General features: G+C 37.0%; 1 protein-coding gene across 6 annotated transcripts in view; it reads left to right on the forward strand.

The window, feature by feature from the left end:
• The first annotated feature begins 1,070 nt into the window (after nt 1–1,070).
• LOC108547349 (broad-complex core protein isoforms 1/2/3/4/5) overlaps nt 1,071–17,180 on the forward strand; it is a 23,634-nt gene continuing 7,524 nt past the window's right edge. For 3 of the 6 annotated variants that reach the window (XM_017899834.1, XM_017899835.1, XM_017899833.1), the window contains exons 1-5: nt 1,071–1,147; nt 1,308–1,502; nt 1,592–1,789; nt 1,899–2,409; nt 2,491–2,550. In XM_017899834.1, coding sequence (XP_017755323.1) covers nt 1,317–1,502; nt 1,592–1,789; nt 1,899–2,409; nt 2,491–2,550 — 955 coding nt within the window. In that variant the 5' untranslated portion in view covers nt 1,071–1,147; nt 1,308–1,316. Of the gene's footprint in view, nt 1,148–1,307; nt 1,503–1,591; nt 1,790–1,898; nt 2,410–2,490; nt 2,551–11,200; nt 11,932–13,594; nt 14,510–17,180 lie in introns of those variants that run through there. The other 3 variants (XM_017899830.1, XM_017899832.1, XM_017899831.1) reach the window with 3 other exon arrangements.

Consider the following 17,180-nt stretch of genomic DNA (forward strand, 5'->3'; position numbering starts at 1 on the left):
TGCAGAGGACGCTGTAATAAATTATTGTAGATTATACTAATTTAAATACTTTCCAAGTAAAATGTCAGATTCACATTATATTTGAAACAATTTTAAATTTAAGAGCTTCACTAAACTATGCATTCCATAATAGTAAATAATAATAAAGGGAAAAAATTTATAATTGTATGTACACAATTAAATGTTTATCATTTGATATATTTGAAAAATATTTCATAATATTTCTAAATATTGATTACAAAATTTAGTAATGGCGGATCCTTTAAACTTAAAATTTATTCTGTAGTTTGATCATTTTTGCGATTATATTAACAAGTAAACAATAGAAAGGTTATATACTTTCAGCAGACATTTATTATTTAATATCTTTCAAGTTATTTATTAATAAGCATCTATTTTATTGCTTTTTAAAAATATAATAAATATGAAAAAGTAACATATTCAAAATGTATGTAACAGAAATTAACTACAAAATTATGTCTTTGTAATAGAAATATTTTGAAACATTTTTTTTTAAACTCCTTTACTTTAATTTTATATTTTTGTCATAAAACAGCAAGTAGAATTAAACGAATAAAAATTTAGATCAGTCATGTTCATGAATATCAGTATAAACGAAAATTCACCAATGACAACGCCTTTAAGGTGTTCCACACATGCATCGAAACGTCCCACGCATCGCGCGTGGTTTCTGTAGGAAGTTGAGTTCTTTCCGCGTATCTTACGCGTTTTCCTGAAGGAAAATGGCTACCAGCTGTCACTTAATCGAAAAGTGTAACTTGTAAAGTGACATAGAATTTTGTGAAAAATCGTTTAAAGTGTATAAGATTGTCTGGCGCGATGCAATTACATAACGTTTAAATCATTTAGTTGATCGACGCCACTTTTCATCTACATGCGGAACCCGTGAAACCTTCTACAGTGCCATGAAATTTTATTCCGCTTTACTGTTTACAGTTTTTATTTTTTGCGAAACGAATCAGGACTAACAAGTCAACGCTACTTCCACGTTTTTTAAGTAATTTAGCCATTTCAGTAATCATTTTACAATCATTACTGACAATTTAACTGTGCTACGTATTAAAGTCTGCAAATTTTTTGACTTTTCTCACGTTATTATTTTTGGAGCACATTCACTGCAAATACGGTAAACTATTGTTTAAGAATATTTAATATAGAAATTATACTATATAGTTTAATCTATTTTTTCTGACTTTTATATAAATAGTGTTTATTGTGATCATATATCTTTTTAAAGTTGTCACCATCTATTTTAATTTGTGAACAAAATTTTTGTATTATTTCAGAAAAGCAGAATGGGTTCGAGTCAACAATTTTCTCTTAGGTGGAATAACTACTTGAAACATATTACTTGTGCTTTTGATACATTAAGAACAGAGGAAGATCTTGTTGATGTAACTTTAAGTTGCGAGGGAAAAAGAATAAGAGCACATAAAATGCTTTTGTCCGCGTGTAGTACATATTTTAGAGATTTATTTAAGGTAAACTAAAATCAAGAATTAAATACTTAATCACTATCGTCGTATAATAAAGATAAATTTTATTATAAATTTATTGAATCTTATTATAGGAAAATCCATGTCAACATCCTGTCATAATATTTCGTAATGTAAAATTTGATGATTTGGCTGCATTAGTTGATTTTATGTATCAAGGTGAAGTAAATGTAGTACAGGAACAATTAGCCAGTTTTTTAACAACTGCTGAACTACTCGCTGTTCAGGGTCTTACAGATGGTACAGGGAAAGATAATGATAGTTTAGTAGAGGTGTGTTTCTTAAAACTTTTGAACGAAATTAAATACTTTATGCTTAAATTATAATAACACATTATATGTCAGAAATATACAAGTTCAATCATTTTAAACTATGTTTCAGGATGACATAGAAATTCCAAATGAACCTGAAATTCAACTTCAAAATGCTTCTAGTAAAACAACAACAGACAAAAGAAATAAATCACCTTCATCTCCAATGCCTTACCATGCTGTCGATTTACAACCTGATGCCCCACCGAGTAAAAGACGAAAATGTAGAGAAAATGCAAATACAAATGCAGATAAGGCTATAAGTAATGCTTTATCTGGAAAAGATTCTGAAAATAAGACTTCAGAAAATCAATCAACAACTGGCTCAGATCCTGTTGAAATAATTCCTCTAATGCCGAATTTAAAGTTGGAAATGCCTGAATATCTAGTACAAGATGGAAGTAGCTGTAGTTATGAAGAACAGAGTTTAGGAGACAGTTCACTAAACAAAATTGGTATAGAAGATACATCATCTAATACTCCTGATCATGATCAGAAGCCTGATATTACTCAAACATTTTATTCAAGTAATCAGTCTACTTCAGATAGTTTGGATCTTAAACATCAAACAGCCGACGTTGGTAAGACTTTTATTAACAGTTGATACTTTTCCCTTTTAAATGCGCAGAAAGATATGTTGCATAATTTTGTTTGTTAATTAGGACACTTGCTTTCAAAACCTAGTACTTCTGGAGAAAGGTTAACGCAAGAAGCAGTACAGGGTAAGTGTTTCTTTTAGATAGTACTTACTTTACCTTATTATGACACATGATTCGTTGCTTTGTCATATCTTTTAATGTTTGAAAATGAATTTTAATAATTATCATAACTGTGATAAGAAATTATTATCAATAGAATATTCATAATATAATTTTCGTATTTTCACAAATTTTATGAGTATAACAAATGTGACGAGATTTGATGCTTAATAAAAGTTTAATGTTTGTCTTTGAATTAAAAGAAATGGCATTGCAAACTAATTTTAAGTTTTGTACCCATATATCGTTAATGTTAATAATTTCCAATTAATTTTAAAATGTCATTTAACTATCGACCGATGGTGCATTTTATGTTCATGACTGTAGAAAAAGTTTTATTTTTGCAAAACTAACCTATATTTATTGTAGTATATATATTAAAAAATTTGTTCAAATATGAAAAGTAAGATTATTTTCGTAAAATTATATGATATACGTTAAAAAATTGGTCGAATATGGGTACAAAATTATTCTTATGCATATTTTTACATATAACTTCCATTAACTTTTAATTATTATCGGAATTCGATGATAAAATTATGCAGACTAGGAGGGGAATTAATTTTGTTACTTAATTTAAAGGAAAAAAGCGTGTACTTCTTATGGTATAAATTCCAGAAATATTCACTAGTTACAACTTAATATTATTTTCATACAAAAGAAATTTATTTACAAAATATCGATAAAGTTGAAGACATTAATAGTGGTTGCAGTAAAGATATGTTAATAATTTATGACTAACAAGTTTTGAAGAAAAAATTTCAGTTATTATTTGTAGATTCGATTAGATAAAAGAAGAAGAAAATAAAAAATGTCATAACAAAGTTTATTCGTATTAAAAATACTAGGCTTTGTAGAGTATTAGGTTTTTTAGATCTTACGTTCAAAATACTTTTTATCTGTTGCATTTGAGAATCTTTTATTTTTGTAAAAACATTAGGATCGGATTATTTAAACGATCGTGTAGTAAAACATCGATGCAAATCTCTTAAAGTTATTTAAAAGAAAAAAAGAAAAAAAAAAAAGAAAAATGCATTTTCTATTGTGAAAAAATGTTACTTTATTTCCATTAATCATTTAACCGTACTATAGTATACAATGTGCATGGTTTTTGGATGTAAATGTATGGCATAGGCACTCGGGTGTAGGTTGAACTGTAGATATTAGTAAGCATTGCCAAGTGCTGTATGTGTGCCGACAATCATCAACATTCCCTTAATAACTCGTATAAAGCCACCACTATGTTCCTTCCGAGCACTAACTGTAAGCATATTTCTGTGTATACACTAAAATACCTTTAAACGCTGGTATGAGGTAATTTCTTTGTATCCTCGAAACTTTACAGGACACGCACGCACGTGTGTGATGCAAATATCTCACATGTCGATTTCACTTGCATGCAAAGTTAATCTTAAATCCGTTTATTTCGCTGTTGCCTGTCGCCTGCGTAAATATAATGAAAATCCTGATGAAAATCCTGATGAAATTCGGATGAAAAGGTATTTGAAGAAATGGTTGCACCGTTTATTACACTTGACTATTTATAATTCGATATACGACGAACGTAACGTATCGACGCAAATTTCTAATAGAATTATTTATTTCATCGTATCGCCATTTAAGATTAACTTGCAAGCTTGTATCCGTATCTTCCTTTTTCTTTTATAGAAAAGAATTTCGTAGCCTTGCAAAACGACTAATTTGAAGTAGCAATGGTGGTGGTGCTGGCGATAATGTAATCGCATGTAAACGATCCTTTTCCGTATCCGAACATCTTATTACTTATTCCTTCATTTTATAAAATGTATCGTAAACTCGAAAAATCAATATATGGGTGCGTGGGTATCCGATATTCAGGTCGAATCGATAAGCCTTTAGAACACGATAGGAATGGGAGCATTAGGTTTATTTCACTGAACGTTCAATTATCTTTTCAGTGAACCTTAGTTTCCTATGTAGCAACGTCAAAATTCATTGTTACCACGCGTTTGTTTGTTCTTTCGAAACACAACAAAAGACAAAATTCGAATTATTCCGCAACCAATTTTCTAACGCGACCCGATCCGAAATACCCGTTCGGCCTGTTTAAATGACTATTTCGGCAGGTAGGTAAGCAGAACTTCTTTATGTTTATCGTTTGATCGTTAAAACAGGAGCATGAATTATTCGTATAAGCGCGAATTTAACATGTATCGATAGTTACACTTTTGCGTGCGATAGTATCGAAACAGGGTTTCTGGAAGAATTTTCTGTAAAACGTTCCGTTCGAAAACTGTACACCGAGGAATTCCGTTCAAACAACAGAATCGTGTGCAACCCATGTAATCTTTCAGGCGTGAAATAACCATGTAAATAATGATTTAAACGATACAGGAGTCGATGTTTGTACGTTATTAACGCGCGAAAGAGCGATCGAGCTGACGCTCTATATTACAATTACGAGTGTTGTGTGTGCGTGCGTGGAATTACTCTCCTTTGCTCGCGCTGTACGCGCTAAACGTTTTATAACTCAGCGTGAAGCGATGTAAATCGTAATCGTATGCCGACGCATCGTTCTCCAGCAAATTGACGATAACATGCCGAATCGAAGAATTAATCTACCAAGACGACGACGAATCGTTGGTCGATCGATCTTCAAACTCACAATCAGTATCGAAAAAAACACGATCGTTTATAGGAATGTTAACGTTGCTCTGTGTATCAAAACGACCAGGCAGGTTTCAACTTGACACTTCCCAACTTCTAATGACATTGTTTCACGTTCACGTTCGTATACAAAGAACGTATTGGAGCGCAGAGAGTAAACGTACACATCACCTGAACAGAGGGTAGGAAGAATATTTCTGGGACGATCATATCAGCGGATGCACGTATCGAAGTAATCGAATAAAAGAAATGTTAAAAAAGGGCAAAAAAGTAAAAACCAAAAAAAAAAAAAAATAAAAAAAAATAAATAAATAAATAAATAAGAGTACGAACGAACGGCTTTTTCGATGATCAAAGACAAAGAGAAAGACGATTCATCAAGACGATTCACTCGATTTTCGAATCGAGAGGAGAAGCATTCGCGATATACATATACGTACTATATACATATGTAACATGTAGAAAATGCACGTACGATACGTCGTAGTTGCCAGACTGCGTTGCAAATGGAAAAGAAAGGAGGTGAGCTAGGGAGAGGGTGAGAGAGAGAGAGAGAGAAAGAGAGCGAGAGAGAGAGGGGTGGTAGGAAGGAGAGAAGGTTTAAAAAAGTAACTATTTCGTTGTATGTCGAGGCGGGAAACGACGAGAGAAATTCGATCGAGAGTTCGAGAAGAGAAACGAACCGAGAAGGAAAGAAAGGTGATCGACAGATTCGGCTAGCACCTGGCAATGCTACATTTCCATCTAAATACACGCATACACGTACGAAAATATATCGTGGGTATTGGTATCGCTGATACTCTAGACTGGCTTTCACGGCTACGGGATTGGTTGGTGCTGGGATTGATCGTTAAAGAAATTTGTTTACTAATGGTTGCCTGCATGTGCACATATACTTAAGAATTGACTAACCGAAGTGTTTGGCCAATGTGTTTTCTTCAGGAGGGATTACGTACGTATCTGGTCAGCCGCATAGCCTCAGCAAAGCAAACGGCCACGGAAAAGTATGTGTACACTGCAAGCAGCGCGGAATGGTTACATCACGTGGAAAGCTCAGGCAGACGCGCTTCAAATGTTGGCCCTGCAATGCCTGTTTGTGCCGCTGGCCATGTTTCGTCGATTTTCACAAAATGCGCGCCATCCCGCACATCCCGCCCCCATAGCACCAACTCGCCCCCTCCGACCGACCTGAGTTAATATCATTACTCGACTAATCATACCCTGTGCTTTTCGACTTTCTCTGTGTGTTACATCTGCGACAAGGGAAAACGATGTGAATTGATAGTGAAAAACAACAGGGGAATGAACAGAAGAAAAGGGAGAAGAGAAAAAGAAAAAGAGAGAATGCGAGAGAGAGTGTGCGTGCGTGTGTATGCGTGTGTGCGTGAAAGAGGGAGAGAAAAAGAGAGAAGGAGAGGGGAAAAATGAGAATTAGAACGGGAACAACATTCTTCTTTGCTGACTTTTTCTTTCTAATTTTTTTTTTTTCATTTTTTCCTTTTTTTTTTTTTTTTTTTTTTTTTTTTTTTTTTCCCCCATTCGATCGATACCGAAATTGTTATATTTCAGACAAGTTTTACGCTTGTGTATTTATTAGAAAACACACGACGATACTTTTTACTCTTTTTCCTTCTGTTTTTTTATGCGATCGCGAATAATTTTATTATCCTGCTTTCGTACGTTTACTCTCCATATTTTTCTTTAACCGGTAATCTCTCGTGTACCTTGTGATCGTCGGATTTATTGCGCAAGATTATTGGGTGCGATGTGCGTTTCGCGTGTTCTCGATGCGGATGCGTGATCGTTTCTGCACGTTATCTTTTCGTCGAAATAGCTAGGAACGTATAACGCGTAACACGTTTAGGTGATAATTTCAAATTTTTCATTTTTATCGTTTTCATGCAAAGTATACGCGTGTTCGAAAAATTTGAGAATATTTTAATCGTTTATTTTCTGGTCTTTCGACATAGAGGCTGCTACGTGGAGAAAGCAACGGTGAACATTCTCGTTTGAAACATATCGTACTCTGAACACGATCTTGCCACATTGCAAGTATCGTCCACCTGTCGACTATTTTTTATGATGTAACGTTAGCTGACAATTTAGCGTTTATTTATAATTCGTATTAGTTGTAAATTATCGGTTAGCTGATCGATTATTATCCAACATTGGATATTCCTTCGACCATTTTGTATTTTATACTTGATAACTTGATCGCGCTCGACGGCTTTATTGATTCATATGCCCGCACTAGAATAATATCGTTATTTAATTTAATTTTTACTCTATACATAAGACTGCGACGACTATACTCGTTATCGATTTACCTTTTATACGATAATGCTCTACGGCTCTTTGTCGACAGTACTTAGATACAAATACTTGGCACCTTCGTCCGAGTAGCGATATCTATTTCGTCCTTTTTATTTTTAAACTTATACTTATTCAACGATCTTTCATCTGTTTACTGATTTATCACTTTTTTTACGGTCATTTTTGTTTGTATCTTGGTACGTTTCACGAAATATCGATGTTATAAGTCGAATGCCATTATATTTAAATCATCGATACGAGTTGACATTCACCGATGTCGACTGGTAACGCGTAAAGTACGCGGCTTACTTGGTATGCGATGAAAAGTATAAATCGGCTAGTGGATGGGAAACTGTCCGTTTAATTAGTCGCACATGCATTGGATTTCGCTACTCCGTGTCACACGGTTACTATCATTGACGAATCACAAGTAACCGTTCCGTCGGTACAAACTACGAGAAGAAAGGTGTTTTATAAAAATCGTGCGTTCATTATCGTTATCATTGTCGTAACGTTCCGAAGATCTCGTAGAATTAAGTTTGCTAATGTTAAATCGTGTCGAATGAATGTTTCTTGTATTTGTATGTATCTCATGGACTTAACCATAAGACGAATAACGGTATAGCGTGCTTTCTAGTACGAGCACTTATAGACTGACATTCATCGTTGCGCACATCGTTCACACAACATCATAAACTGGTCGACTTAAGCTTCCCGATAGCGTAGTTTTATCTTGTTATTTTTTCTTTTTTCTTTTTTTTTTTTTTTTTTTTTTTTTTAAAAGAATCAAATCGATCATTTTTCGGTATGTACGATTCACGAAGACTACGAATTCGAAACAGTAATGTGCCGTCCAATTAAGATTTTTTTAAAATACTCGTGATACGCCAGGCGTTGGTTCGTTAGAAATGGCAACGTGAAACGTTGCGAAAAATTCGGTTCGATGAACAGCTCTGAGAAAAAGAAAAAAAAAAGAAACAAAACGGAGTCGTTCAGTTGGGACCTATGCGAAGCTTATAATAAAAAGAATCGAATGCGATATTGTAATCGAAGACAGCTTATCTTCCTTGAAACCCACGTCACGCGAATCATCCTTTAAAAGGCTAAGTAAACGCGAAGAGCAAGATGAAGGAAGGAAAGGAAAACGGAATGAGTTGGAAATTCTTTGATAACCGAATTACAAGTATATTTCGTATGGTTGGTAGTTTCGGTGTATTTCGATAGCCTGGGGCCTTAGCGGGCTTGAATCTTCTTTCGGTGGTGTCGTATGCTCTCTGTCTCTCTGTATGGTCTTATTAGACTTAATCTAATCAGCTTAAGCTTCCAACGCACATTGCGTGAACGAACGACCGTACTTGAAATCGCGAAAGAAAGTAAACGATCGACCACGCTGGACCATATCGTGGTTAACGGTATGAAAAGATTCGTCGATCGTTGGCGAGATGGTTATTGCATTCGTATCCATATCCGCGTTCGCGTTCGCGTTTGCGCTTGCGCTACAGAGGCAACAGGAAAGATTCTTTGGTGGTTCTTTTTCTTTCCGTTAAGATGAAAGTTCAAAAGTAATATCGATCGACCGCGCGAGGAGCAGAGGTAAAAGGTATTGAACGTTATCGTGTCTCGCGCGAGGACGCGATATTTAAGTTTGCATACGGCACACGTGTGTTCTGGTTAATATAGAGGTGATCTTGTGTGTTTGTGTTTATTTGTAGAACGAGCAGGAGATACCGCAGGGGGCGGGGGTGGTAGCGCCGGTCCTGCAACCGCGGACCTCGTCTCGGACGATGACTACGGTCAGTCCACGGATACTGAATTATTGTTTCGCTGTAGAATTTGTTGGAAAGGTTTCAAGCATCCGATGTCGTTGACACTGCACAAGGACTTGCATACAGGGCAAACCAGGTGCCCGATTTGTCAGCGCATTTTCAGTCGAAGTTACGACATGAAGGCTCATTTGCTGCGCATCCACAAGTGCACGTTCAGTGTCGACGCTAAGTTGAACTTTCGAAAGTGATCGCATAGTACCGCCTCGCGAGGAGACGTTCATTTTTCATCACCTTCTTATATCTCACTGTCAGGAAGAAAGATCGGCTGAGCGATCGATACTGTCGCGATACTGTTGATCGGTGAACGTCTGTCGCGTTTATGAAAGAAACGCGAAAGAACAGCGTCCAACGTCTTGTTTTCCATGCAATTTATTATTCTTATATGTGTATACATGTGCATATATATATTTATGTATATATATATATACATATATATACGTTTATTCTTTTTTTCTTCGTTTACTCAACAGTATCGAATCGATTTTAAGCTGGTTTAATCTCTGGAATCTTTGTTTCGTACTCTTATGCGTATTATTTCTATTTATCCGTCGCATTTAATTATTATAATACATAAGCCTGTGAATAGACACGAGAGATTTTTCGCAAGAACCGATCGGTTTAGCATCGTCCCTGTATTCGCGTTAAATAGACTGATGCCAGAAGACTCGAACAAAGTGCCATCAACGACAGATGACGCGAGAAAACGTAAAGTTCCTCAAAGAGAAACGTTTTTTTTTTTTTTTAGAAAATAAGCGATTCAAAGAATCATCCAATATTTTTTATTCGTGTCCGTGTACAGTTCGATCGATTTTAGTTTCTGTTTCCTACTTTTTACTTCGAAACGATCGCGCGTGTTTTATTTCGATTAATAACGATTATTAATTTGTTCGAGATTAATTACGAGAGAGAAAAGAAAAAAAGGAAAAGGAAAAATGCGACTGTTGTTGGTGCGATGCGCTGTATATTCGTTTAATTTTATGTCTACACGTTAATACATCGTATCTATTTATAGTTGAAAGTTTTACGTTATTACAGGATGTTTGTATACGATTTATTGAAAACAATCTCGAAAGATATATCTCATATTTGAATCACTGTTAGGAAGTTTTAATAAAACTTTCCAAAAACTGCATCCTTTGTTTCACTCGTTCAAAGATCGTAAAAATAATTACGAACGAACAATATTTAAGATCTGTCATTGTCTGAATTCGATAACCCGTACTACTGCAGCTGTCAGTACAGAATCTTGCATAAACATTAACATTTGTAAGCTTATCGTTGTTCCGATATTCGACAAAATTCTCTCTTTTCTCTTTAACTGGAGGCTTCGTTGAACATGCTTGTGGGAATTTTACAGCTCGCAATGGCTAAACAGGAGATACACACTCGTGGCGCGAATCACGTTCGCGAAGTTGACGATTTACAGACAGAACTGACCGTTTGCGAATCGTGTCCAAAATCCTGTGCGAACACTCGTTTGCCTGCTCTTTAGTCGTCTGTCTCGTCGCATCCTCTTCGATCGACCCTTGCTCCTATTTCTTTGCCGGGAGACAATGTCGCGATTGCTATTATCACAAGGTTCGACGTGTCAAAATTCAGTCAAGCTACTCGCTTGCCGTTTTATCGAGAGAAATTGACATTAGGAAAATTTAACGGGTAACTGAATAAGCACATAAATATAATACGAGGCAAGGGAAAACGACGGACAAATCTACGGAAAAAGATTAAAAACTCGTTTTCAAGATTGCAAACATGAAAAACAGTGAAATTTTATCACATAAGTATGAAGCTGTCTGTGTGTATGGGAACACTTTGGATTGTGTGCGCAGAACCTAAGCACGATACACCGCCTATTGGGAATCATCATGAGCATCGACACGAGATACGGCTACGGCAGCGGCAGCCGCGGCAGTTGCAGCAACAGGAACAACAGCTACTACAGCAACAACAACGGCAGCAACAGATGAGCCACGGTTACAAGCGGAACAAGCGTAGGTCTAGGCCCATTCATGATCCAAGAGGTCGTTGGGTGTGCGACGTCTGCGGTCGTACTTATAATCGTGGTGATTCCTTGGCGCATCATCGTAGCATACATAGGGGTGACACAATCTGTCCGATCTGTCACACTATTTTCACTCGAAAGTACACAATGCGTTGTCACATGTTAAATGTTCATGGTGTGAAATAACACAAATTTGCCCGAGAGTAGAATGTTTTACAGCGAATGAAAGGATTATTTGCTCGAATATCAAGTTATACGAAATTCAAGGCTGGTTTTAGATCACTATAGACTGTGGATTCGACGTTTAAGTAACTTTCGAATTCCGTGCAAGGAAATATCGATATTCTTCTCGTTCGATTCTTTCAGTTCTCATTTTATTATCGCGTACGTACATTTCGATAATCGAACGATCGAACCGCGTTACTACGTGCGTGGAATACCCCTGCATACCCTCGATTACACCGTAAACGGTAACATTGTGCACAGTGTACGTCCTTTGGTTGATCGCCGAAAATGTACATATCGTGTGCATAACCACTGTAATGTATATAAATTACGACAATCTTATCGCTATAATTTTATCATTTTATCGCAACGTGCTTTCATCGACGTTGCATTGCTTTTTCTTTTCTTTTTTTTTCTCTTATATCTTTAGTCTCCTTCGAAACACGTCAGAAATTATTGTAATCGATGAAAATAAGGGAAAGAAAGAGGAAAACAAAAAAAATTAGCACGTTATCTTTCATGCTCCTGAATTCGGTTCTTTTTCCGATATATACGTACGTCGTCTCTTCCCCCTCGATCACTCGAAGCATGCGGGAACGAAGTAAAAGTACGATAAGTTAGAGGCGGGACATTTTCCCGCCATTTCCGTAAAAAATCCTCGCTACCGGTTTGAAATTTTGACGAAGCATTGTGTGAAGATAAATCGTTGCATTCTAGCTTATAAATATACACAGTATGTTTGCTACGTATAGTAACAAGTCATCGTTATCGCTTTTTCTTTTGTACGTACATGCGTGAGCTGAAAATAAAAGTATCGTATAAATTGTTTCGTACCTTTTTTGTACTTTCTTTTTTTTTCATATTTTTTTTTTTTTTTTTTTTTTTTTTTTTTTTCATAAACAAGTGCTTGCGTTAGCCGCGTCGAAGAAAAACGTAATTCACGATGATCGATAATAGTCACTCGATAATTCCAACTCTACCATGAACCCATGCTCGCAAATAAATGTATATTGAGGAAAAAAAAGGATACATGATTGTCGGTTCACTGCACACAGCAGGCGTTTAACGAAAATTCACAGATAATTGAATTTCTTGTGTATCATATGTAAGGTAAACGTGTGATCACCGTAATTAAAAGATGCTTGTTTTGTGATTTTCAATTGCATTTCTAACTGCAACCGAACGATACCTTCAAATAGGACTTCTGATATTCTTCTGCATGAATATTGAACATTTTTTGTACGTACATACATTGTTTTGTTGTCGTTCGAACGTTGTATCCACAATTCACAGTAGCATGATTGCTCCAAGAGTTTACAGTTGCGTGTTTATCACCTCGTGGTTGCTCTTCCTTGTACAACTCATCGTGTGTGCTGCCTTTTCTTACCGTTCGTCTCCTCGAGCCGTTGATATACATATATATACACACACATATATATATATATAAATCAAAGGAGATGCGTAGTAGTAAAAATATTAATTGACAGTAGATTAAAAAAGAGAAAAAAAGAAAATAAAACATGTAATAATAATAATAATAATAATAATAATAATAATAATAAGAAAAAAAGTGAAAAGAAAGAAAGAGAGGGAGAGAGAGGGAGAGAGAGAGAGAGAGAGAGAGAGAGAAAACGAGAGAAAGAGAGATGGAAAAAAAGAAGGAAAGGATGGAAGGAAGGAAGGAAGGAAGGGAAGCAGGATGAAAGGAAAGGTACAGGAAATGAACGAATTAACGGAAAAAAGAAAGGGAAATATCGCGTACGACGTGCTTTGTGTAACGTATTTATCGATGAACATAGTATTCGTTGTCTAAGGATCGTTCGCGTTTTGGCGACGATACGGAAATAAAATAAAATAAAAAATAAAAAATAAAAAAAAGAAAAAAAGTTAAGATCAGAGTACAAGATTAAAGAACGATAGAGATAATATCGTGGGTGTCGAATTGTTCGCACGACATCGGCGTACGTACTACCATGAACGTTTATATCTGATTTAGATTCTCGTACGGTGGTCATCGAACAGCCGTCGCATTCGTGCAAACTCTGCGGTAAAACGTTTTGGAATCGGGACTCGATGTACAAACACATGAACATGCACAAAGGAACGACTCAGTGTCCGGTGTGTCATAAAGTGCTGAGCCGCACGACGCACATGAAGCGACATTTAAAAAATCGGCACGGTTGGCTGGGCGTCGGGACGACCGCCGCCGCCGCCGCAACTGCAGTCGCGAACGCCGCAGCAGCCGCCGCCGCCGCAGCAGCAGCCGCAGCCACAGCCGGAACTGCAACCGGAACCGCGTCCACCAACACCGCCCCCGGTGTCCCTGTTGTCTCCGCTGTCAGCGGCGCTTCCACGGCGACCGATGGTAGCACCGTAGCGACGCCCCTGCCGACGCCCATTTCCGTCTCCTCCACCGCGATTGCCCACCAAAACGTTGGAAGTCCTACCGCCGCTCTCGAACCTAATGCCACCTACACCACTATACGTATCAGGGAGAGCAGCGTCGAGCGAATCACGTCTAGTCCTATTCCTTAGTGCGAACATATCCTGCCAAATCTACACGCCCGTCGACGAAAGAGAGAATAAACGCGCGCGATTCTTTCATTCTCAGTCCCATTACTCTCCTTTTCTTCCCGTGTCTTTTGCCAGCCACGGTGCTCTGTACACGCGAACATGTTACATGCTCCACTTTTCCTCTACTTGTACTCGTCAACGGTCTAACCGCTTTCGGGGACGATATTTTCGAGTCGGTCATCGCATGCGCGATCTATTCGCGCTTTCAGTCCGTCATCGGTCGCGTGCATGCAAACCTCTCTGCTTTTCCATTGTCTTTTCTTTTTAGATTTTAAGATATAATCCTCGTGCATACGCGAATATTCATTTATTCCGCCAATCGGATCTTCCGAAACGAGTGTCGATCGAGATCGATCGAGATCGATCGAGGAAAAGGATCGTGACGGTTAGGTTATCGAATAGTTTTGCTCGGAGTATATGCCGGCTAATGAGATCGGTAACGAATCGTGATCGCATGCACAAGCACGATCGCTGGCCCGTTTGATATACGGCCAGACGAAATCTGCGATACACTAGACAAATTCTGCTAGCTTCTTGTAGCAGAAAGTCAGCATTCCGGCGTTGTTTGATCGATTCGAGTGAACGGAACATCACACGCGCTATGTTTTTAATTCGTAACTTTTTAACACGGAGACACGTGTCCGTACGAACGGCATTTATCGTAAAATAACTCTCTAGTCGTCGACGGGAAGCATATATTAAAGACACCTGTCTTACACTTTACACCCTAGTCATTTATACACATGAATACATGTGTACGTTCATTTATGTATATTTGTATATGCATATTGAAAAAGAAGGAGGAGGTGGAGAGGGAGTAGGAGGTGGAAAAGGAGGAAAAAGGAGAAGAAGAGAAAGAAGAAGAAGAAGAAGAAGAAGACGAAGATGAAGAAGAAAAAAGATATCGCGTGCGTAATCACGAGGAAAACCTATATTAACGTTTTTTATAACCAAAGACATGCAGTAGGAAAGAAAGAAAAAAAGGCAAATTATTTTATCTAGTCAAATGAGTTTGGTACTTAATAGCGTGTAAGGAGGAATGTGCATCTTTCTTTGTACGATCGACCGCGAGTGTGCAAAGTTCGCGGTGTCCTGAATGGTAGATCCACTGTGAGACTGATCAAAAACGTACTATCGTTTTCGAGGCTTCGATATCTTTTTAGCTAAATCTTTTCGACTAATACGTTCTTTTTTTTTCTCTCTCTCTCTTTTCTTTTTTCTTTAGCAAATTCGCCTCGACGAAAGTTACAGGATCGATTATCGGTAGCTTTTATTTTACCACGTTTCCAGTCGTTTCGATTCATCTCGACGTTGCCTTCCTCTTTCTTTTTTCGCGGAAAAATAAAGAACGTCGCGTAAGATCGTAGAACCTTCCTCGAGGCGTAAAACAATGCGTATTCGTGTTATTGCAACGCGTAAAATGTATCCAATGGCTGGTCGGGCGTACCATCTTGTACTAAAAAAAAAAAACGTGCCATTTTCATTGCTCTATTATTTAAGTGGAACACGCGAAACTCTTGTTCGCGTTTCAGGCGGCCAAGCTGTTCTCCGTTGACAGTGATTGGCATTCTAGTTGCTCATTTGTTTGTCTCGGAGAGTCGTATGTAGCTCCCAGACCAAAATTTGGCCATAATAATCATACGTTTATGATATTAAACATACTCATGTACTACTTTAGTTATAAGCTTGGAGGCTTGCCGAATTCGTGTACACGTATTCACGTAGTCCCCACAGGTGCGTGTACTCGACTATCTACGCGGTATAGATAGAATTTTATTTTCGTTTATAAGTGTATTTATCCCGATAAGGACGTAAAAGTTCATTCTTTTACTTTATGCTATTTTTACGTTACCATCTTTTTGTTCATTTTGTTATGTTCATTGTTTGCTTCTTTCTTCTCCTCTTCCCCTTAGTTCTAACTCGAATTCATTTTCACGCGTTATAATTTTAGTCGAATCCAAAGAATCGTCGTGCAAATCGGAGAGAGCTTGAATTCCGTTATACGAGCTATCCCGATTCGAGTCGTTTATTTTTCTGCAATTACGAAGAGGCTATTGTTCGATTGTGCAGGTAACCTGCAATACGATCTCTTATTCGCTATATGCCAAAGTCTTTTGAACACGTTGTAAATCGAGCACCATGTTAAATGTGTATTTCATAGAACTCGATTGCGATGTGACCAAGTACAAATCGAAGCTAGTTAAAACGAATATCAGAAAGGGAACAATTTAGTGCAATTGTCGTAAATGAATCACCACGTTGACTACGACCGCTGATTTTCCATTTTGCTTGTACAATTTTCTTCCGTACTATTCTCGCGCATTGCGAGATACGAAGAAGTTTTCTCGGCTACGACAAGGAAGACAGACACACGATTGCGTGCGTGAATAATCTTATACGACATTCGCAAAGAAATCAGAGTGGTAGTCAATGCTTGCGTGAATGGTTTAGTAACGTTCTTCGTTGCGCGAAAAACCAAATTTTCTTTACGCAGATCGACCATATGCTTCTTATTACAATTTGCGATCGCATGCGTTCTGTACTTCGCGCTTACTATATTTTACGCACAATCTGCACGTTTACCTTTTATTGTGTAATTTCGAAAGGACTTTTATCGAAATTGGCAACGTTTTATTAGAGACACGAATCATCGTTTAGTGCGATATATTCCTTTGTACGTTAATTTAATTTTCCTTTCTCCCTTTATTTATGTCAACTTACTTTACGACCTAAGTGAATTCTTTAAGAAGCGGGAAATACGTTAAAATGTACATGCGTTTACTTATACTTGCGTATGATAGACGTATACATTCAATTTAAAAGAAACGAATGTGCACATTCCTCAGAAGCCACAATAAAAATAAGTACAAGATTGCCAATTATTACTTTAGAGAAATTGATATTTCTTTCTTTAATTATTTATAAAAATAAGAAGTATCTCTATATAAATAAATAAATAAATAAATAAATATATAAATATACAAATACAAATATATAAATATATTAAA

The sequence above is a fragment of the Eufriesea mexicana genome, unplaced genomic scaffold, assembly GCF_001483705.2.
Source record: "Eufriesea mexicana isolate 0111107269 unplaced genomic scaffold, ASM148370v2 scaffold994, whole genome shotgun sequence".
In the NCBI taxonomy this organism is placed as follows: domain Eukaryota; kingdom Metazoa; phylum Arthropoda; class Insecta; order Hymenoptera; family Apidae; genus Eufriesea; species Eufriesea mexicana.